This window comes from Arthrobotrys flagrans (assembly GCF_004000055.1).
Source record: "Arthrobotrys flagrans strain CBS H-5679 chromosome Unknown unitig_8, whole genome shotgun sequence".
Taxonomy (NCBI): domain Eukaryota; kingdom Fungi; phylum Ascomycota; class Orbiliomycetes; order Orbiliales; family Orbiliaceae; genus Arthrobotrys; species Arthrobotrys flagrans.
The window spans coordinates 2,142,837-2,164,499 of record NW_027137553.1 but is presented as its reverse complement, the minus strand read 5'-3'; the positions used below and the strand labels follow the sequence as shown (position 1 = coordinate 2,164,499).

Below are 21,663 nucleotides of genomic sequence, written 5' to 3'. Positions count from 1 at the left end.
CCTTTGTTGCACTTTAATGTTGGAGTTAGGGATGTCTAAGCTTCGCCAATTCTAGAAAGCTTCCAATAGGGTCCGCCGGTGTATAAATGCATATTTGATACTACTTACCTAAACTTCACGATATGTTATAAAGATATTATAGCGCTGTCTGTGAGATCCTGGATTGGTCTAATAACTAAAGGACATCTGGATTCGCAAGTTTGACATAGCCCGCATAATGCTAACCTCGTAAGATTTCTAAGTGGACATCACAATGTGGGATTTATCAATTAACATTCTTAGAAAATGTTGGAAAACTCCTTCAAACTATTTTGTTATGTTCTGAAACTCTGTTGGATGTTGCAACCTAGTTGGCTACCCAGGTTCTTTCAACTTAAGGTATGCCGCGCTCGAGACGAGGGCAGCATCCTAGCCCGCCGGCATGCAACGAAAAGCCTCAAACATCGAGTTGCTATTTCCCTGTCTGATAGATTCGATTAATTCTACACGCTTTAAAAAATACGGGCATTGCCATGTTATCATATGACAGATTTAATACTCACGTACGACCCTGCACCATTCACATTCATACTTCATATCCAATGTCAACACATGGCTTCATTGAACTCTGTGGTATTTTCGATTCCAACCTCGGCAGGCAGGTTTACCCCAGATGTTTCCTAATTAGCGATAGCGCTGTCGGCGATGATCTCACATGCAAAAACAACCGCGGGATACCTTCTCAGTTCAGCTAGCATTCTTTCATGCGCTCTAGCCAGCCATTAGACCGGGCTTTTTCTCCAAAAACCATGAAATTCCCCGTCCAGCTTTCTATTCCGTAGCATCTACTGTCGACTTTACATCTGTCGGTCCTAGTACGCGTTTGTGTACTTTCCAGCCAGTCTTGAGAAATTGTGGTAGCTGTCGCATCTACTATCAGGAGTTGGGCCGACCCGTTAAAAGTCGATATCGATATAACCGATAAGATGTCGAATACTTTGGAAATTGTCAAGGTACAAACCTGAAAAGATCCCCGGCCGCCATGCATTCGATATATTCTAATATTTTATCTATAGACTGCCGCTGAGGCCTTCATTCTGGACCCGGCAAATCATGATGTTCTCTCCCTCATCAAGGGTCTTCGAAATGGTATCGTCTACGGCACGAAAGTTCGATTCCCACATGCTCTTGTGTAAGGGGATATTCATAATACCAAATAGCAAGCTACGGCTCAAGGGCTAATAAACATAATGAATAGCATGGTATTCCTCTTTCGCTCTGGAACGTATGTCGCATCTCCTTTCCCACGTTTTTAACAATTGCAACCACCCGCTAAATCCTCAATATAGATTCCGCGAAAAAGCCCTTCTAGTCTTCAAAGCTACGCGAACACACGCCCGTAACCTCGGCACCTTCGTATTTCTCTACAAGATTTCCATGCACATTTTCCGCCACCTTAACAAAACCGAATCCCGTTACGACTCCTTCATCTCGGGCCTCATTAGTGGCTATACCGTTTTCGGCCGAGGTGGCAATTCCTCTGTAAACCAACAAATCTGCCTCTATGTCGCTGCCCGTGTTATTCTTGGTCTGGCGAAGCTATCCACGACCCCCGGATATCAACTTTCACCAGTACCAGAGGGATGGAGAGAAGGTATCAACAATAATGCCTGGCCAGCTTTTGCTAGTTTGAGTTGGGCATTTGTGATGTACTTGTTCAGATGGCATCCAGAGGTTATCCAGCCAAGTTTGAGGAGCTCGATGACCTACTTGTATGTCAATAGCGAAAGGTGGGATGGGTTGAAGAATCTATTATGGCACAATGTATAAAGCGGGGCTCTGAGATACGGGGGGAGAAGAGGGGAGAAGCACCACTTGTACATTTCGACACATGAATTGTGGCGTATGGCGTCATTTATTTTCTGGGTACCAGATTTAGGAGGAAGGGCTGTGGATACAGATACCTCCATGTACAATATACATTTTTAGAGGATATATTAGGATGTCATGATACCAATACTCAAGTAGATAGCGAGAGCTTCCAAAATCCATGATTTCTAGTCACCAACATTTTTCGCACAAGCTTCAGATATCAATTGGCCGAACAGAGACATTTCCAAGCACAACTGCGACCGTACATTCCTTATCAACGGCATAATCCTAAGCGGCAATGCATGCCGATAGGCTTGTGGGTCCAGAAACTTAACGGTGCCGCCTTGGCAGGGTAGAATGTTCGTGACCGGCTAGCAACCGAGGGCATTCCTGCGGCTAAAATGTTATGCCGTAAAATATACGGGCCGAGATACTATGAGAATTGAAGCCGGACAAACTAGCTATGATAAGATGGTACAAAAAAAGCTGCTTCCCAGTACTATCAAGTTTCCACAGCCCCGAATCCCCGGTTAATGCTATAACCTCAAGCAGTAGTAATGGACGTTGGCAGGTTTTAGAGACCAACAACACAAAATATCATGTATTGCTCGAGATATGCATATTAATATCGCTGAAGGGGCATTGATTCTAGATTTCGAGGCAAGAATATCTGAAGGGTGCTTCCGGCGTCACTAAATCAAGACCCTTTAAAAATTAATGTCCATATGATATCGTTTTGTAAATTTCCGTAATTCAATCCCGAGCATGAGGCCGTTTAAAGCTAAATATTTCTCAAATTGATCAATCGAACCGACTTGGAGTTTGATATATATTGACTTCGCTGATATGGCGGATGCATCGAATGTCACCCAGGTATAATTGGGTTTTCGGGACTAGGTAGTTCTTCCGGTGACACAAGTGCCTCGGGTACTACAGAAGAACTACCAGCCGCTTCTTCTCCGGAGAGTCCCTCCTCAGGTACAGTTCTCGTCATGATATCAAGTAGCCCAACGTCGGGCGGTACCCCTCCCCCAAATATCTCCCACAACCTCTTTTCCCCCACTATGATCCCTAAGTATTCTTTCCCATTTTCTGTCACTTCTGTCCGACTTTCGCATCCGTTGAATTCAATATAATCTTCAAACGAATCCCCAGTCGCCTTTGTTCCCATTATTATATCCCACACTGGTGGCTCAGCTTTCCATGTCCCCTCTTTATCTTTCATGTGATCTCTTCCACTCCTAAAGCGTTCTAAGTAGTCGCTCGCAGGTACCAGTCTGAAATAGCGACTATATATATCTCTCGACAAAACCATTTGCAGGATAGTTCGGTCCAAAGGGTCTTCAAATGTTGATGAAGGCGGTGGTGAGAATGTTTGTGCGAAGTAAGTTGGAAACGGGCATGGGAATGTTTGTATTGTGGTATCCAAATCATATATATATGATTTGGTTATAGCAGGTTCGGGAGGCTGCCCTGATAGTTCTCCGTGGGCTTTGGGTTGCTGTAGTAGCTCTTCGAGAGTGTGGTTTGGATGATATGCCAGAATTACATGGTAGTCCCATACAGCCGGATTGTTTGGACTTCTTTGGATTTTTTGCGAAAAGACCGGTATGCACTTCGAACTATTGGAAAGGAATATTACGGTGTAATGCTTTAAAGAGGCCGAATTGACATGATACTCAATAAGCTTGTAAATATTCTCCTCGCAATAACTAGCAGCACCCATGAACGTAAAGTTAACCTATGTCTGTGTTGACTGTTACATTTCGGATAGTATTCTTACCAAGAAGCGTACAGCAGAGCCTCACGCGGCGGAAGCTGTAGAAATTCCATGATTATGCTAGATGCCCGCTTAAAGACAGCTGGATCGTATGTACTATTGAGGAGTATTCATTTTATAGATTTAGTAGCGTCTGTAGAACTATATCGAAGACTACTGGAGTTCCTGTCGCGGCCTGTTGTCATGAAAACAACGGCGACCGTGCCAAGACATATCCAAACCTCCCAATTCAACCTCAACCTCCGATGTCACTTTGCCGTACTCCCTCGGTCCTTCCACCCCACCGACACAATACCAAAAATGCTCGCCCGATCCGCCCTCCGTGCCCTCCCAAGGGCGAAAACTACCCCATCCATTCTCCTCCGTCGTAATTACTCCGCCCACTTCGACTCTCCCTCCGGTGGTCCCCGAACCGAAGCCACCCCAGGTGTCGCCGGCGAAGCAATCCCAACATGGCTCTACATCTCCACCGGTGCCATGTTCACCCTCTACGTTACCTACGCCTATGTCAGCCCAACTGATGACTCGTCGTTAACGAAGTTTTTGTCGGTTGATAGCCCGACACGGAAGGCGCAGGATGAGATCTCGAATAGACATACGTACTTTATCGAACAGGCTGCGAAGGATAGGCATTTGTTCGCGGGTGCTGAGAGTAATGCTGGAGTCATGCCGATGTGGTTCCCGGAGTATGTGTTTTCATTGGGATGGTTAGGTAGTTTTTGTTAGGATGGTCATTTGCTAACGGTGATATAGACGTCTCAATGCTTACAGCCCGTATAACCACTCTGTGGGTCATACCAGAGGTGTTTTGATGGATCAATTGGTGGAGCATTATAAGAAGGAGAACCCTCCGAAATAGACTACATTGATATCTGGAGTGTGTATATGGTAGAAGGTTGTTTTTGGCATGGAGTGTACATATTTTTTTCCCTTTCGGTGTGATTGTTTTTTGCGATCTGCTGTGTAAAAGGCGGTTCAATGGCGTATTTTACTCGCGACCCGAAACAGTATATATTCAGTACCAAATTGAATACACTATTGGTAGACATAATTACCTAGGTATCTAGTATATTAGTGGGCAGAAAGTGATGGTATCTCCAACCCGAGAGCAAAATGAATCGTCACTAGGGATACCGTTTAAGACTTGAGACTTCAATCACTCTTCAAAGTCTCCAAAAACTCATCCACAATCTTGATAATTTTCGCAACCTCACTTTCCAAGCCCGGTATTGCTCTCAGGCCCTTCCCCATCCACTTATCGGCTTCTCGATTACTATCAATCCCAACATCGACCTTCACCTCCTCCATCTTCCTCCTCACCACCTCAGCAAAAGAACTCTGCCCCCCATGACTCTTCTCGACATTTCCACACACCTCAGTAAGCAAACCATATAGTACCTTCGTAAAGTCGATCTTCTCCCCAAATCCCTCCGGCTCATCAACGGCCACCTGTATTAACACCATTGCCAGAGTGAATGTTCTTACAACTCGAACTGGATGATACGGCGTGGCGTATATCGCCGGGTAGACTTTTACGTATAGCGTTAGAAGATGGAGGAATGCTGATTTCCAGTTTACTTCGTCGATGTATGATGTTGCTAGATCTTGGTGTAATTGTGGGATAGGCGGGAATGTCGATGGGAGTAGTTTCGCGCCGTATAGTGACTTAAGGGATTTGAAGGTTGAATCGATTGATTTATCTGTATTCTTCCTGGCTCTTTGGACAGTAACTGATGTGGCGAGGGCAATTGCCGCTGTAAGCTCATCTTCGGGAACGACTTCAGAGCAGTTTGAACATGTAGTTGTGTTCGATGTAATGGATCCTTTGCACTTGGGACACTGCGAAGACTCTAACGGTTGTACTTCCGAAGAACATAGAGAACAAGAACAATCGAAAAAGTATCGAGACTTTAGTTCTTCTTTCCGTTCCTTCCGCGTTGCTAGGTTCTCAATATACGAGATTGTGATTTCCGTATCCTTGGAGATTTCTTTCAGAGAACGAATTGAGAGTTGGCGGCCATCAAACATCATGACCACATTTGGATCACATGAGTGGTTGAACATCGCGCCTTGATATGCAAGGCAGAGGCCAATTGGGTCGAACGTCTGGGTTACGACGGAGGCGGAGTTGATTAGTAGCTGTTTTGAACGTTAGATTTTAGCTTATATTATAGACGGTAGCCAGCCACGAGGCAGAAAAGACCAACCTTGCAGTACATATCCCTCAAAAATTCCGGTTCAAACGAGATCTGTTTTGATACCTTCGAAAACTCCGCCGTACCCTTCGCAGTCAAGTTTGCCATCTCCCATCTGTCTCCGCCGGCTTTTGCAAAATCTTCAGCATGGGCCTTTAAAGCTCCAATACCACCAACGATATTCGAGCCCGGTGTCTCAGAGAGAAAGTGCTTTGCCATTCGAAGAATAGCTCGCGCTGTTACAGGCAAAATACGGGGATACTGTGCTTTATATACCACACATTCATATTTATGTGCCTTCTGTTTCCAATCTGTCGTTTGGCAAGCCTAATCGATTCAATACTTTATTGTTGGGATTCATGGTTCAGTTATAATTTTTGGTGATGGTATTATAAACACGTCTATAAGGATCAGACGTACCTTGCTACAATACTTGACCACCCTACATCCAAGACAGTATGATAGCTTAACCGGTGGTCTATAAGCTTGATTCACATAGGAAGCTTCATCCGTAGCTTCAGCCATACAATAATGGCAACAAGTATCGAGATGAGCTTCATCCGGGATGCAGATTAGAGGGTCTGCGACACTGAGGATTTCGGTGCCGGCTGGGATGATGGTTGATGCGAAAACGCCACGGCCGACGGAGGGGTGGTCTTCGAGGTATGCGCTAGGAGATAGATCGACCGGTGGCGACATTTTGGCTGCACGAGCAAGGAAAGTGTAGCAGGTGTGCGGATTAGCAGGGGTGTATCGTGGGGTTAGAGTATTTGAGGTCAGTTGTTGGATCCTGGACCCAGAAGCGCGTTGTCAAGCTTATTAGCTCGGTCTCGTAACCAGATTTAGGTCGCCTCTGCTCCCAGGCTATGTAGTTGTCCAATTACAAGCACATAATTATGGTATGTCGATGTCAGAATTCAATAACTCTGTTTAGTCTAAGCCCTTAGCGAGATTTTTAAATATAAGATAAAGTCCGGCAGATAGAATGTCTGGTATCGCGGCATATTCCCATTGCCTTATCGTACACCCTTAAATTTTGATACATCCCAATGTCTACGAGAAATCCCAAAACTCCAATAACATGTTTTGCGCTGGGGGTAAGATCGCATCATCATCCTTCTTCCCTCCTTCAGAGAATATCTTCTTGGGGACAATATACTCCACAACCGGGTCCCTAGTAATCTTCTTTGTCATTTCCGCCTCGAACATCTGGTAGATTTTTTAGCGTGAGTCCATCCGAGAGATTATGCGTGGAAGTATTGACTTACACTGGTATATGAATGATCTAAGAAATCTTCTAGGCTATACTGCTGCTTTGTGAATTGTTCCGACAGAATCTTTGCTAGAGTCGCTACGTTTGGATGGTAGTGCGATTGTAATGTCTGTTTTTGATTGTTAGCATGCCTCTCAACCAATATCCGTTTTACATGATACTAACCTCGAGTTCCCACAAACTACTTTCCAAAGCTCCCGTTTTTAGCGGGTCCACCTCATCCTCATTGAATGGGTCCGCATAGCCTTGCGTTAGTAATGCTTTGCCATCTATCTCCTTGCCCAGCACCCTATGTAACATAAAGGTACATGTCGGATGCAGCCTCATCAAATTATAGGTGAACGGAATGACCGTAACGATGGCGCTTGGGGGAGCAGCCAAACATAGCCTTGCCATTCGCTTTACAAAACTGGCGACGAGTACTGCTGGCAAATGACTGGAGTTTAAGAACAGCTCCAGCAGTCTCAAGAACCGTGACCGGTATTTGACGTGCATGAGATCGCGATCTAATAAGGCGTAAAGTTTCGTGAAGAAATTTGGGTAGTCGAGATTGTGAGACATCATTAGATTGAATAGACCTTGGAGGGCAAGCAGTGCGATGACGCCGCCGGTGTTGTAGGTGTCGGTGAGGTAGTCCATTAGAAGCCGTGGGTTCGGGAAGTGTGGGATTATTCGCTTTGGCAAGATTGTGAGGATGTCTCTTTGTTTTGAAGGGAGTGGTCGTGAGAGGAGGGTAAGCCATGTTTCCTGGAAGTAGCGCTGGTGGGCCGCGATCTGGAATAACTGATGTTTCTTCTTGGTTGGGGCGGATATATAAAGATTTAGATCTGTCAATTCTTCGGATACCGAAGGGATATCCTTAAGGTTGTAGAGTATGTTGAAGAGATTTTCGGAATATCTAGCATTCGAAGCGGGGACTTCTTTCGACACTGTCGGTATTGCTTTAAAGAACTCGAGTCTCAAATCAGAGAATTCGTAAACATATTCCGTAGCGAAAACTGTGACTAGATCTGGGCTGTCGGAGAGAAGTAGATGCTTTATAATAACGCCGTAGGTGAGAAACGGGAAGTAGTAGTCTTCGGAGGGTTTCATGTGGATCGATTCCTCCTTCAATACCCTCATCGCCAGCTTTAGAGATGTCCCTTCACCGCCTTCGAGCATGCCGCCCAAGCTATTCAGGTAGTTGATATATGTTTCCTTTGCTTCTTTAACCATTTTCAGTTGTTCAGGACTGTGGTCCTTGTGTCGGACTAGTTGGCCTCTGCTCATCAACCGACAGAATGTACGACATAGCCCGACAGCAGTCACAATGACAATCTCTTCCGATTCACCCTAGCGAATCTGTCAGCATCTCTGAACTAATATTTGTACCTTGCGACGTGTTTTTACCTCAAGCTGTTCCAGTAGAGTGTTTAGGCCTTTCGTCCGTGCCGTAGCCGTTTTCGCAGAAATGATCTCCTCCTCTAATCTAAGCATTTCAGCTTGTCGCGATGCAAGATCGTTCTCGTCTTCTTCACTGCCACTTTCCATATCCTCGTCCTCGTCTTCTTCCTCATCTTCGTCGCTCGTCGGTTCTACGGGCTTTTTCGACTTTGGAGCTGGTCGCAGGATCACAGCTTTGGTGATGACGGGTAGGTCCTTTGGCTTCGATTTCGGTTTTCTTGCAGCCTCATCTGCAGCGACTCGCTTTCGTTTCTTTGGGCCCGAAAGGGCACCATTGGAGGACAGTATCGCCATTTTATCGAGAAGATATTATATCGATGCAATGATATGCGCAGCTGCAACTTAGCAAACAGTCTAAAATTTTTGGTGTTTCGGGCGACAGGTACTTTCGGCCGGTCTTGGCGTCGGGTGGAGTTTGATTGGTCGGATTTTTTCACTCATCCGCCAGTCTCTCCCGAACCCAGAACGTCACTTCAACACCCGAACAGTCCCTTCCCACCGCCTACCATCTCCGACATCGCCCTCCCATAGGTCATAGACGTCCAATTGGATTGATCTGACTTCCTCACTCTCCTCTCTTACATACACAATGGCTTCCAGGCTAACACGAGCGGCCACAGGTGAGCGATGCTGCCGGATATCGACTGCCCGCTTGGCCCCTCATTGCACATGTTAACCTGTTATCGTCGATGTTATAGGCCTCACGCGTCTTCGCCCGTCGTCTGCCCTCCTCAATGCGCATATCCCCGCCGTTAGACCCGCCGTGTCAGCTCGTTTCGAGTCCAACTACCCTCCCCCATCATCCGAGCGACCTACTCCAGAAGCCAAGGCCAATGCTATCCTCGACTTGATCCCTGGCAACTCCCTTGTCTCCAAGACTGCCATCCTCTCTGCGACTGCCGGTGTCTCCATTGCTGCCATCTCCAACGAGCTCTTGGTTATCAATGAGGAATTCGTCGTCGCCTTCTGCTTGATTTCCATGTTTACTGGCGTCAGCAGATTGATGAAGCCCCAGTACAACGAGTGGGCCGAGGCACATATCAAGAGAGTCAAGGATGTTTTGTACGCTGCCCGAACCGACCATAAGAGCGCCGTCCAGGAGAGAATCGACCAGGTCTCTGAGATGAAGGACGTTGTTCAGATCACTAAGGATCTCTTCGCTGTTTCAAAGGTGCGATAGTGTGAAGAGCCTCAGGATAGATATTCAAGGGCAAGGAAGCTGATGATGATGGTATCTAGGAAACCGCTGAACTTGAGTCCGAGGCTTTCGTCTTGGAACAAAAGACCAAGTTCGCTGCCGAGGCTAAGCAGGTTCTTGACAGCTGGGTTAGATATGAGGCCCAGGTCAAGCAGAGAGAACAGACCGAGCTCGCCGAATCCGTCATCAAGAGGATCACCAATGAGCTCAAGAACCCCAAGGTCCTCCAACAGATCCTCCAGCAGAGCGTGGCTGATGTCGAGAGTATGTTCTTCAAAATACCTCCAGGCCATTGGACATAAGCTAATATATTATCTCTCTAGGAATTGTTGCTCAAAAATAAATACCTTGCTTAATTGGTTTGCTTGCTACATTGAACTATAAGCCATTATAGGACTTTGTAAACAGTTGACCTAAAACCCTTTGTCCCGTTTACTTGCGTACCAGGATCTAGAGGGAAAAAAAATATATGCTTCTTGCAAAGGATAGCTAGATGATGTAGCGGGCTGTACAAAAAAATGGTTCTCTGTATAAATGCATTTTTCATTAATCAGTTTTTTCGCTCGTAATTACTTACCCAGTTGCACCTGGTGTGAGCCACTAGAGCGGACTTTAATGTTATCGACTGTAGACCCGACCCCCGGCGCAGAGATGGGTCAGGAGCATGGGAACGAGCCCAGGGCCAGCTTACGCCCAAGTTTATAACGTTAAACAGATAGGCCCATAGACTTTCATAAGTAATTAGTTTTGAACATATGGCGACCACGCTAATATACCTATTCAAAATACCTAATTACCTGGCTAACCGCTTAACTTACCCGGTTCGTAAGCGGACTCGGCCGCACAATAGCGTAATTTTGAGGTGCGGGTTTGCAACGCGCCGAAGCGAACATTGTTTGGTCGGCAACAACAAGCCCAGCCAACGAACCAACGCCATCCCAACCTTCTCATCTACATCATTGCGTCCCACAACTTCCAACCACAGCGCCACCATATCAGCTCCACCGGAGACATCATCTTCATCTAACCACCGGCTGTGGCTTCATCAGTTCTTACGACGCTCTGTTTCCCGACATCTCTTCTAGCATTCGCATTTCACATCTTCAACACGGGCTGGCTGTAGCTTCATCAACTAAAACGCGCCTTCCGATAGCCAGAAACTGATCACGTGGCGAGCAAACTACAACCTCGCGACAACATCGAAGAAGGATTCAGAAAATTGAGACGGCATTTCGGCTTCGGCTTCAGAGGCAGCACTTAGTTTTGATAGGATACATTTGTTCTATCCTTATTTGACTTCATCGGTCCACTGTAGTGAAGCGGTTCAAGGTGGCAGTGGGCCAGTCGCAAAAATGACCAGCGGGGATGTAAAGACAAAGCTCGAGCACCTGAACCAAGCCAAAAATCTCGCTTTAAATGATCCCAATTTCTATCCAGATATCTTGAAAGGGATCCTGCCCGTCATTGTCGCGTCGGACGGCGCAATTGAGCTACGACGATGGGGGTCAGACTTTTTAGCGGAAACATTTTCTTCGCCTCAGATAACATCTCAGACGAAACAAGAGCTTGCATTGACGTGTCTTGAGCACCTGTTGACCTTGCTGAACGAATTGGAAACGGGGATTCTAAAGAACGTTATTCAGTGTAGCTCTTCGATATATCCTCTGATATTTCGATACATGTATGTTCACAGATTTTCCGAAAGATCTATGGCCCGTATTGCAGACTCTATCGATGGCGCCGTAAGCGGACAGTTTTTGTCCTGCGAACAGTCCATCTTTCCCCCCCACCTACCCCACTTTTTGTTCGAATACTAACTATCGGTCGTTGTGATACTTCTCTAGATGTCATAATAAGTCAGAGACTGCCGTATGGCAACAGATGGTCGCCGTAAAGGCGAAGATTCTAAGCATGCTGGACAGAGGGGCCGAGGGAGTGCGGCTAGGTTGCATCAAATTTGTTCAGAGGATCATATTGGTCCAGACTCCAGGCGCATCAGACCCGCGAGTAAGTCAAACCCCCCCAAGCCGTAGCCCCGCTGTGAAATGGGACCCTGTTGGGAGCTGCTCCATGTATGTGAAAGGTTCATCAGCGTATTCATGGACTGAGTCTTTATCTTTTCGTTCACGGATTCTCTATCTTCTCAATAAACCTCATCAGGAACCTAACAATCCGCGTCGCCGATCTTTCTAGCTTGTCGACAAATCTGAAGTGTCTTTGACTATCGTGCCACTGAACCACCCACTACTTAATATCCATGCACTAGAGGCTGAAGCCCATGGCCTACTAGATCGTCTCCTAAATGTTTTCCAAGATGGCAAATTGTGAGCCTTGAATCCCACCAAGCGGTCGTATAAGCCCTGGGCCCGTCTCATCAATCACGTTTCTGCACGGGATATGTCTGATTGATATATGGGCCACGGGGCGAAGCTGGCATTGTGCTTACTGGTGGAATTACATATAGAGACGCTCCAATAATCGCCGCGATCCTGAATTCGTTACCAGCGCTCGTCAAGGGACGCGCAGCGATCTCAAACAAAATCCTGAATGTCTTGATGTCTTACAACCCTCTTCCTGTAGCGGCCAAGTCAATGGTTTTTAAAGAGCGCTTTGTAGCCAGAAGCTTAGAAAAAACGCTCAGGACCGTATTGAACCATCTCGCAAGGTTAGTACAACGTATACATCCCTTGGAGAATAACTGACTAATCATTCTATTTTGATATAGAGCCAGTTCGGGCGGCCCGCATGCAGGGAAAATACAACAGCATATCCAACGATTATTACAATCAAAATCAGAATTCTCAATCGATGTTCCAAAGAGCAACAAGCGGGTTTTGCCGGGATCAGATGTTGACTCCGTCAAGCGGACGAAGTATACACGTCCCGATGCCGAAGGCGAATACACTCCCACCCCGCCACCTCCTACGATTCAAGTCCAACCGAGCAACGGTACGACATACAAGACTCTTTATACTCTTACTGGCGACCAAGCCCTATCGAATTTCGATGTGTCTCAACTGCCGCTGGAAATGGCAACCCAGATCACTCTTGCGACGATGTATTCCGTCGACGCAAATGCATTAGAATCAGCAGTTGCGGTAAGAATCAGATCTGATCGAATAACTAGTTGATATACTCATAAAATCTTCTGTGCAGGCTGTCAGACAACGATTGGGTAGTCTTGTCCGAGCAGCAGCTACCGCCGCAAATTCTCGGCCACCACCGCCCCCGCCACCTCAGCTCGACGATGACGACGATGATTATGTACCGGCTGGAGGAGATGACCTTCCTGATGAGCCCTCTAGGATCAATACGGATACTGTCGTTTACTCTGATGATTCCGACGACAGTTACGAGGTTACAGACCTCGTCCCTACAACTGTGAAGGGTAAGGCTGCGGCTATGGAACTAGTCAAGATGCCTGACCTATCACCGGCTCAAATCCAAGAAGCATGCGAAGGGACGCTGGATCGTATGTTCGAAACGATAGCTACATTGGACAAACCAGTCAAAAAAGAGCGGATGGGGTTGGGCCGCCTTGCCGCCACCAACTGGGACAAAGATGGATGGATTACCATTCTTTCTAGACTCAGTACTAGAGGCCTCAGTGGCATCGATGCGGAAATTACAGCCAAGGCCCAAGAAGATCGGATGCACTATGAAGCCCTCAGTGCGCAGGTCCGACAGAAACTATATATGTATGTCATAGGAGACTTCCGCACACGTATGGATGCTGCGATCGCCTGGTTAAACGAGGAGTGGTATAACGATCGACTTCAAGAGATATCGGCACGGCAGAACAGCGACAAAACCCCACTGGAACCACAGTATGCCAAATGGATGGCCAAGATTATGGACGGAATATTCCCTTATCTTGAGACTACCGATCGAAATATATTTCTGAGATTTTTGAGCGAGCTTCCAACGATCCCACCACCGGTTTTAGCCAATATTCGAGGGCTGTGTTTGGATCCAGAGAGATCTAATTTAGGGTTTTTAGCGTTCCAGTAAGTATTTCATTTGGGAGTTGATGGTTGAGGTTTGAGGTTTGAGAAGATCTATACTAATATAACTTCTAAGATATCTTTGTATGCTCAAGCCGCCAGTCAGAGATGACGTACTGGGGATCGTTGAGGAACTTTGGGGCAACCGTATGCCCCCCTACCCATAATAGTATACCCTTCGTCGAGCCCCTGCTAACAGATCGAACCAGATAACGACGTCAAAACCGCTGCACGAAAGCTGCTAGTCAAATTCCGTCCCCATGTCGTCGGCCTGCCACCAAAGGAGTCCACATAACATATCACCACGCACTTAGCAACCTATAATTATCCCCTAAACCTTTCCTCCGCATCCTTCATCTTCTCACCAACTTCATTGACACGTTTTTAGAAACGTGTTCGGTTAGCATGTTATGGATCTTCCAGCTTAATCTAGGTTGATCTTCTCAAACACGCCTCATACTCGGTGTATCTTGTTTTTCTTCGTCGACGGCTTTTTTCGCATAAAAATCATAAGGGCGTTTTTACCTATCGCACTTCTTCGTTTTAATGTTGCATTTCCGGTATGATTGCTTTTAGGCATAGTACTTCCCCGGTGGGCTTTTTGATATACCGACTACTGTACAATATTTGCGGCCGAGATAAACAGCCCCGACATGATACTCATTAATCCACGATCCCCTTGAGATCAATCAAGAAGGATCCAGCTCCCAGCTCCAGCAATTTCCCAACTGCAGGCGTGGTTGATCGAAGCCAATGTGTTGTTCCTAATGCTGTCCGTAAAATATACAACAAACTGTGCATTTATTGCCTGAAATTGACAATTGACATTGACAACCTCGTCTACATGCTCCATAACATACGTGCATACATCCTGAAGCTATCATAGGATTGCTGCTGTGGCCATAGCTTACTCCCGATTCGGATTTAAGCAAAGGAATACAGAACAGAAATTCTGCTACAAAGATCTCTTTCCCAGCCAGAACACTCCAGAACACTGTCTGCGCTTCACGTTCCAAAGGTGTTACACGGTCCTACATTGTTGGCCTGGAGCTGTCGACACCAACACCCAGCACCAAGTCCGTACAACCTTCATCCAATCCACTAACTTCAACTTGCGCATCTGCAGCATCCATCAATACGGCCTGCAGCCGCATGCTCCCTTTCGAGTCTTGTCCTTTCTTCTCATCCTTCCTTCGTCCGATTTTATATTTGCAAAGCCATTCGACTTCTCAAGAGCTTTGAGGGCCGGACTTAGAACGGCGTCGGCATCATGGACCACAACAGCTTCAGCTTTACCTGGCGGGGACTCTATGAGTTCAAAGACAGTGCCCGCAAAGAAATGATTAATCAATTCCAGTAAGCTCCTACAAACACAGAGAGCCACATGGGCATCTCTATAGACACTTTTTTATCAATTGCTCTCTCCAACTTACCATATATAGTTCACTCAGCGATTTTGGAGACACGACGAAGGTCCAGTACAATCCGATGCGAAATGTAAGTTTATAAATGAGATGGTCCACTAACCTCGTACCCAACGGCCTGCCACGATTATAGTGCAGGTTTGAAGGAGTTCTCTAACTTTTAGAACAGTCATTCACCGTCCTCGGACCCAGGGAACGGGATGAGGAAGTGCAAAGGGCTTTCATCGGAGTTATCAACAATTTCATCGAAAAGCTCTACATTAATAATCTTGGGGACAATCAATACGTATGTCATATCACCTATTCACACGCTTCATACTGTAAGAGTAAGACTAACGAGAATACTACAGCTCACCCGAGGTAAAATTGTCCGTCCGAGCACGACACAAATGTTCGTTCGAGAGCTTCAATGGTCGGACGACCCCAAGGTTCTGTACAAAGATGATGCGGTAAGAATTTAATCCTTGTCCTTTCCTTCCTTCAAAGCTCTATAATTAATGAATCTTTCGCAATAGGATGAGATCTCTGAGGTCTTCGAGGAAATCAGACACGAGGTTGAAGGTGTTAGATTTGAGAAATTTCAGAAATGGACTCCAAAATACAGAGACACTTTCCGCGAGTGTTTCTTTGGGGACGGCGTTGACGCAATTGGTGAAATTTCAAAGGCCACCCGTTGTGTCATGAAAGTCGACTGGGTCACCAGGGAAGTCAATATCGGAGCACACAGCGACATCGCCTTGGAAGCCGGACTGGAGAAATTAAGCTTTGCCGAGAAGTACTTCGTAAGTATTTCCCAGGTTTGAGGAATAACTGATGAAGCAATTCATAGATATCTGACGTATCTATTCGTCTAGAATTGGGACTACAAGAAATATTCATCTCACATTATCAACAGCGACGGGAGGGCCTATTTTGAAATCCGCCTTGTCCCTATCACGAAACAAGTCACCAACATTTTGAGAACCACCCTGTTCCCACCCGCTGACCAGTACAGTAGTCTTGGGGGAAGAGATCGATTGGCATCTGCGCGTCTCGCCGAATATAACCCTAGATCGGACACGTTTGACAATGTCGTCTTTAGCTGTACCCCCACCTACAATGCTGGTCAAACGGAAACCGACATCTGGAAAGGTTACACCTATACTCCCCACATTGCGAGAGCTGTCACCCCAATACTCAGTGACGAATCTCTTATTTCTGTGGGCCAGGACCCTAAAGAGTCGAGCGACAATGTTGCTGCCGCGCCGCCACCACGCGGCCCACCCGCCCCTACTTCTCTGAAGAGACCTGTTTCTACAGCACCTCCCTCAATCAAACCAAGTGAATCCGTTGCGGGTAGTTTGAACCTTGGGATTCGGCCACAAGATGTTATAATTGATCTTGAAGCCCAGCAAATCAACTTCCCAACTTTAGCACCAAAGAGGAAAGCCCGTAATGCCAAACCTGAGACTGAGAGTACGGCAACTCCTAGCGTCGTTTCCATGACTTCGGATCAACAAACTCCAGTTACGTTTCAATCATCGGTCAATCCGGTTCGAGGAGGCTTATCCATGGCAGCGACCCGTCCCGGCGGACCACCAAGTTCTGAAACCAATTTTACAACTGCCCGGCGCCCAAGAAACCCTAGAAAGGTAAAAAAGGTTGCTGAAGATGACGAAGGTTCTCAGGATGCTAGAACTGAGACTGGATCAGTTGCTGGTTCTATCCAAACCGAGAGGACCTTTAAAACCATGAGCTTCGCCAGCGAGTCAAGCGCCCAGACAGCCAATAACACGGAGGAATATCAAACCCGAACGTACAAGAACACTCAGAACCAAAAGGCTCCACGCCGCAAGGCAAACTTCGACAATTATGAAGCCCTCCAGAAACATCAAGATAATGTCTTGCACAAGGTCTTTAGCGAAGGCTTTGAAGATGTCAGAAGGTTCTCCGGAGAATTGAGGTTCGAGGCTAAGCTTGGAAGAATCTGTTTTCCATTGGTCCCAAAGAAGTATTTAAAAGCATCCTATGGGTTTCAGTGGGCCAACTGGCAGACCGAGCTTGAGCGTGCCGGTATTCAGACTTTGTTCACGGATATCATCTCGGTTTCGCCTTCTGATGCCGACTTTGTTGTTGGGCTGAAGGTCAGCAAAGGTGATGCCATGTTCGAGAATCCTCCAAGTATTCGCAAGGTCACCTACGATATCGAGGGTCTCACATTCCAAAAAGTTCCATTCACCATTTCTATCAATGCTGAGACATTCGAATTCGAGGTTCGGGGAGCGGAGGAAAATTTTGGGAACGTCTACGTCAACTGCCCGTGTTCAACTTGGGATGCAGATTTCCGTCTCTCCGGCTACAAAATCATGAAAGCTCTCCACGCTCAGGCAAAGAAGCTCATCGAAACATTGGAAGTAGAATCAGACCTTCAATTCCCCGATTCGATCATCAATACCAAAGATTTAGGTCTCGAAATCACTCGCTGCGTCGTCCGTCGCCAAACCCATCACATGATTGTTCCCTCCGACATCCACTTTGGTCATGAATTCACACTCGTCGTTACTGAGAATATCGAGCTTCGGCTTCTCGAGCGCGAGGACCTGCCAAATATTATTCGTTTTTGCGCAGTCCCGGGCGTTGAGAGTTTCCGGCAAAATATGACTTGGTACACGATGAGTATCGTTTCCGATCTCATTGATCAGACATTCTGGAAGAATCGATCTTTGGCGGTTACGGAGTTGACAGATACTGCTGCGAAGGATCTTTTGTTCAAGAAGGGGCCGAATGATACGACAATGCTTGCGGCGATGTTCCAGGTCGTTTGCAATTTGATTCCAAAGATCAACAATGTTGGGTACGATAATACGCAGTTTACACATCATACAGCTTGATGAATTGCTGGAAGTGCCGGTTTCATTCATATACTACACACAGCACATATTTTCCTTGACCTTTTATGATGATGAATAGCAAGCACACGGGGAGGAAGGAAATGACACATCGGATTTCGTGAATTCAGGAAACAGGTATCTATTTAGCGAAGGGTGCATAGATCGGCATTGACGCCATTACCCAAAGCTTCTCTTGTCGATACTTCTTGTTTCTAAGCGCTTCTTTATGGCTTATAAATGGAAATAGCTTTGGGCCTCCACAAGCGGAGAATATTAACCCTACATCAACTCTGTTCTATCAGGCACTTAAGCGGTCAAAAACTTTTTAATTGGATCGCGCCTCTTCAGTGATCCAAATTTCTAGGCGGGGCCTCTAGTGATAGTCAAGGTGATTTGAACGTCTTGATTATTAACAGGAGACAGTGCAGTAGAGCAGTTCAACGTTTCCACCCAGGAGGATCGGGCAACTGTTAACAAGGCAAAGCCCTGTCCGCTGGGAATGAAACATGAAGCCTCAGCAAGCGCAAGAAACCACTAGCTACAACCCTCCTTCCACTTCATATCCAAAAGTTGACGGTCAGTTGATCAACCATCTTGTTTTTCATTCTGGCACAAGAAGAAGTTGGTTCCTATATAACATTATCAATGCATCGTCAGTTCAGAACACTCCTCACAACATATCAAATCTCACTAAAAACGAAAAAAAAAAAAAAGGCAACAATTAAGTACTCACCAACAAGTTCCAAATCATACTTCTTGGCATAGTATCTCGCCCCAACTCTAGGCTCATGGTCTTCAAACCCCCATTTCTTCCTCCCATCTAGCTTTTGGGGTTCTTTCGCCCCGTTTTTGAATAACAACAGGACATATCTGTGCTTCCCCGTTTTCTCCGGCGGAGCTGGACCCATGTATTCCATTAATTCCTTTGAGTTCTTGAAATCGAGAGGTCCGGATGTTGGTAGTTGAATGTCGGTGACCAGCCAGTGACAGAATTCAGCCCATTTGGGGTTATCACGAGAAGCAGCATCGGGGTCTGGACATAAGATATTAGAAAGTTAAGTTCGCTATAAAAATGAACAGCAAAATTTAATATGAAGGCAAGCATACCAGTCAAACACAATGTATATCTCCTATCCTTAGACTCTAAAGATACATCATCTGGTGTAACAATGACTTTTGGTTGCTCCTGTGTAGCCGCTAGTTGCAGGGTGTTGCCCAGTTGCATTTCTTTGCCAGATGGAAACTCGGCTTGGACGAAGACTGAGGGGGTGAATTCGTCGATTACTGTGGTTGTTAGGTTAGTTCTGTATAAAGATGTTTATCAATCGTGGGTAAGGTTTACCATCGGGAATGACGCCGTCGTTTTTGAGTCTGTATTCAAGCAGAATTCAAGCGTTAGTTTGTGTAACAATTCAATCAACATAAATGGATATGATATAGCTTCAAGTTACTTTTCGATGAGAGATTGATTCATTGTGATCTGGTGGGATGTCATTAATATTTCCAACGATGGTTGAAGAAGTTGATGAGATGGTTTAAAGCTTGAAAAAACTAACCAGCGTCATTCTTTGGATTTTTGGAGATTTTGAACCCCAAAGCGTTGTAGGGGGTAGTTGGAGATGTTGACGTATCCTTGACGACGACAAGCCGATTGGGGTTGCTGTTCTTGTGGCTGTTGTTCGTAGTAATTTGCAAACGCTGGGAAGCAACATTGATATTGTTTTATATGTCGGCGCAAGATGGTGAAGATTAATTTGGTATCTTTGGCCGCTTGGGGGGTAGGAATCTCATTTATCCCATCAGCAAGCTCGTGGATAGTAAGATATTCGAATACGTAAATTTGGCCGGCCACGAGGGAAACGTGCAAATTAATCGAAGATCAATACCCAAAGCGACTCGTAGACGTAACCCGGGAACCGGGCCAAGTTGGGACTGAAAAGTACAACATCCAACGCAACTTTGAAGATCTATCATGCAGCGACTATATTATACAAACATAAACTCTTAGCCGCCGCCTCGGAACTGCATAAAGCGAAGCTTGTGATCTATCAGGCCGGCTGTTTCGAAACGCGCACCGTTGGAACAGTCGGTGTTAAAATACAAGCCTGCCACGTATTAATTATCCTTGATGGATCTTTTGGACTCATTTTGGGAAGCACCTGCTCTCGGCGATGCTGCGGCATTGGCCCACATGCACGATCGATTATTTTTGCTAAATTTTCGTCTTTGAATACATAATAAATATATTGATATCATGAGATTCCAAAGGAGAATACTCGGATCCCGAGTTCTGGTTGCGATTATTGCCATACTGTACAGTAGCCTTCTAGTCAGCGCCCGATCAGTCGATATGCGAAAGCTTCAAAGGCGGGCTAACGACTATAAAATCGTCTTTAAACGACAAATCAAAACCGGCCCACCTCTATCACCCCCATCAGATGGCGCCGCCCTGCCGCAACGCATGGGGCCTCTAAGCTTCTACGAGAAGGAATGCGAATTAGGCATGTTCGACAAAGGACCCAGTCCCGACGGTTTTACAGGACAGCCTCTCGGCGGAGGGGATATCCTACCGGGGCCATGCCTCAAACTCAACGATTTACGACAGGGACTCGGGAATACAGTAAGTGCTTATGTCGTTACTGGCTACTGCGAATGCGAGTTTTTCGACGATGACAGCTGTCAAATCGGGCTTTTCTCGGCTTTCAATCGTGCAGATTTCTTGCTTAGAACCAACGGTCCGGATGACAATAAGATTGAAAGCGTTCGGTGCAAGAAAACCGATCACATCGATGAGTTTAATAGCGGGAGTGTACATTTTGAGGGAGGATCGGTTCGGGACCTTATAACGGGGGAGAAAAGAAGTTGGTTGCAGAGTGGAATTTCGAGATCAAAAAGGACCAGCTCTATACGGATTGTATTCCCGTGTCAGGAGTTTTCCCCATTAGGTATTACAAGATCAACGGAGTCACGTGTGATTTTTACGGCGGGGAGGGTTGCACGGATTTTAAATTTACAGCCGGGCATGGAGGTAAATATGATAAGAAATATGCTACCAATTCCGCGGATCCGATGTATTTGAGGAGCTTCAAATGTTATCCACCGTACGGTATTGCATGGAGCCCTCGAGATGATCTTTAGTTTGCGGTTGTTTTAGATCCTTGGGGTTTTGAAGTTATATTTCGTGGTGGCTGCAGGGCCAGCTCCCGGCTCTCGATCTATACATGTCTTTGTTTTGCTCATATATTCCATGTTATTTGCAATTTAACTAAGTATCTTTAGCCTATCTAGTGCTGGGCATGGATTTGAAATAATACCATAGCATAGGACCGCTGCATTCTATTTACTGCCAGAATCACCTTGCTCTATACGGAAAGGATATACCGGGCCATCGTAAATTGGAACTAGAGTTTCCTAGTATGATATTTCAGACTAGATAAAAGCCTCAACAGCCTGTAAGCCGGCACGGCTATAGCTATAGTTCTCTTTTTCGATCTCAAACGACGCGAGACCAATCTCAAAAGTCATTTTTTCTTCGCAGGCGAAACTCTCATTTTGTCAGTCCACAGTGCTACAAGCTCGGCTATCCGGTGAGAGTAGAAGAGTCGAGAACGTCCAGAACTGCCAT

General features: G+C 46.1%; 10 protein-coding genes across 11 annotated transcripts; 6 read left to right on the top strand and 4 right to left on the bottom strand.

Moving 5' to 3' along the window:
- Window positions 1-965: 965 nt before the first annotated feature.
- Window positions 966-1,809, top strand: DFL_007126 (uncharacterized protein; the record flags this gene model as incomplete). The annotated part of the gene is made up of 4 exons (XM_067636661.1): window positions 966-992; window positions 1,056-1,171; window positions 1,238-1,264; window positions 1,329-1,809. 4 exons carry the CDS (start codon window positions 966-968, stop codon window positions 1,807-1,809), a joined length of 651 nt encoding a protein of 216 aa, XP_067488255.1.
- Window positions 1,810-2,716: 907 nt separating this feature from the next.
- On the bottom strand, window positions 2,717-3,684 carry DFL_007125 (uncharacterized protein; the record flags this gene model as incomplete). The annotated part of the gene is made up of 2 exons (XM_067636660.1): window positions 2,717-3,563; window positions 3,635-3,684. The coding sequence occupies 2 exons, from the start codon at window positions 3,682-3,684 to the stop codon at window positions 2,717-2,719; spliced, it is 897 nt and encodes a 298-aa protein (XP_067488254.1).
- Window positions 3,685-3,931: 247 nt separating this feature from the next.
- DFL_007124 (uncharacterized protein) lies at window positions 3,932-4,490 on the top strand (the record flags this gene model as incomplete). The annotated part of the gene is made up of 2 exons (XM_067636659.1): window positions 3,932-4,317; window positions 4,385-4,490. 2 exons carry the CDS (start codon window positions 3,932-3,934, stop codon window positions 4,488-4,490), a joined length of 492 nt encoding a protein of 163 aa, XP_067488253.1.
- Window positions 4,491-4,783: 293 nt separating this feature from the next.
- Window positions 4,784-6,525, bottom strand: DFL_007123 (uncharacterized protein; the record flags this gene model as incomplete). Of its 2 annotated transcripts, XM_067636657.1 has the most annotated exons (3): window positions 4,784-5,770; window positions 5,839-6,153; window positions 6,247-6,525. In XM_067636657.1, the coding sequence occupies 3 exons, from the start codon at window positions 6,523-6,525 to the stop codon at window positions 4,784-4,786; spliced, it is 1,581 nt and encodes a 526-aa protein (XP_067488251.1). The 2 variants fall into 2 exon arrangements, with proteins under 2 accessions (XP_067488251.1, XP_067488252.1); XM_067636658.1 differs by lacking the exons at window positions 4,784-5,770; window positions 5,839-6,153 and adding an exon at window positions 6,163-6,168.
- A 354-nt stretch (window positions 6,526-6,879) lies between these two features.
- Window positions 6,880-8,836, bottom strand: DFL_007122 (uncharacterized protein; the record flags this gene model as incomplete). Its single annotated transcript, XM_067636656.1, has 4 exons — window positions 6,880-7,035; window positions 7,095-7,208; window positions 7,265-8,431; window positions 8,489-8,836. 4 exons carry the CDS (start codon window positions 8,834-8,836, stop codon window positions 6,880-6,882), a joined length of 1,785 nt encoding a protein of 594 aa, XP_067488250.1.
- Window positions 8,837-9,131: 295 nt separating this feature from the next.
- DFL_007121 (uncharacterized protein) lies at window positions 9,132-10,083 on the top strand (the record flags this gene model as incomplete). The annotated part of the gene is made up of 4 exons (XM_067636655.1): window positions 9,132-9,162; window positions 9,241-9,713; window positions 9,782-10,004; window positions 10,064-10,083. The coding sequence occupies 4 exons, from the start codon at window positions 9,132-9,134 to the stop codon at window positions 10,081-10,083; spliced, it is 747 nt and encodes a 248-aa protein (XP_067488249.1).
- Window positions 10,084-11,092: 1,009 nt separating this feature from the next.
- DFL_007120 (uncharacterized protein) lies at window positions 11,093-14,039 on the top strand (the record flags this gene model as incomplete). Its single annotated transcript, XM_067636654.1, has 8 exons — window positions 11,093-11,421; window positions 11,585-11,747; window positions 11,934-12,064; window positions 12,205-12,405; window positions 12,466-12,838; window positions 12,897-13,747; window positions 13,821-13,891; window positions 13,954-14,039. The coding sequence occupies 8 exons, from the start codon at window positions 11,093-11,095 to the stop codon at window positions 14,037-14,039; spliced, it is 2,205 nt and encodes a 734-aa protein (XP_067488248.1).
- Window positions 14,040-15,014: 975 nt separating this feature from the next.
- On the top strand, window positions 15,015-18,038 carry DFL_007119 (uncharacterized protein; the record flags this gene model as incomplete). The annotated part of the gene is made up of 6 exons (XM_067636652.1): window positions 15,015-15,100; window positions 15,187-15,241; window positions 15,338-15,454; window positions 15,519-15,617; window positions 15,684-15,950; window positions 16,023-18,038. The coding sequence occupies 6 exons, from the start codon at window positions 15,015-15,017 to the stop codon at window positions 18,036-18,038; spliced, it is 2,640 nt and encodes an 879-aa protein (XP_067488247.1).
- A 585-nt stretch (window positions 18,039-18,623) lies between these two features.
- DFL_007118 (uncharacterized protein) lies at window positions 18,624-19,603 on the bottom strand (the record flags this gene model as incomplete). Its single annotated transcript, XM_067636651.1, has 6 exons — window positions 18,624-18,667; window positions 18,772-19,071; window positions 19,146-19,322; window positions 19,381-19,409; window positions 19,490-19,518; window positions 19,595-19,603. 6 exons carry the CDS (start codon window positions 19,601-19,603, stop codon window positions 18,624-18,626), a joined length of 588 nt encoding a protein of 195 aa, XP_067488246.1.
- A 785-nt stretch (window positions 19,604-20,388) lies between these two features.
- On the top strand, window positions 20,389-21,176 carry DFL_007117 (uncharacterized protein; the record flags this gene model as incomplete). Its single annotated transcript, XM_067636650.1, has 2 exons — window positions 20,389-20,847; window positions 20,898-21,176. 2 exons carry the CDS (start codon window positions 20,389-20,391, stop codon window positions 21,174-21,176), a joined length of 738 nt encoding a protein of 245 aa, XP_067488245.1.
- Between the last annotated feature and the right edge of the window lie 487 nt (window positions 21,177-21,663).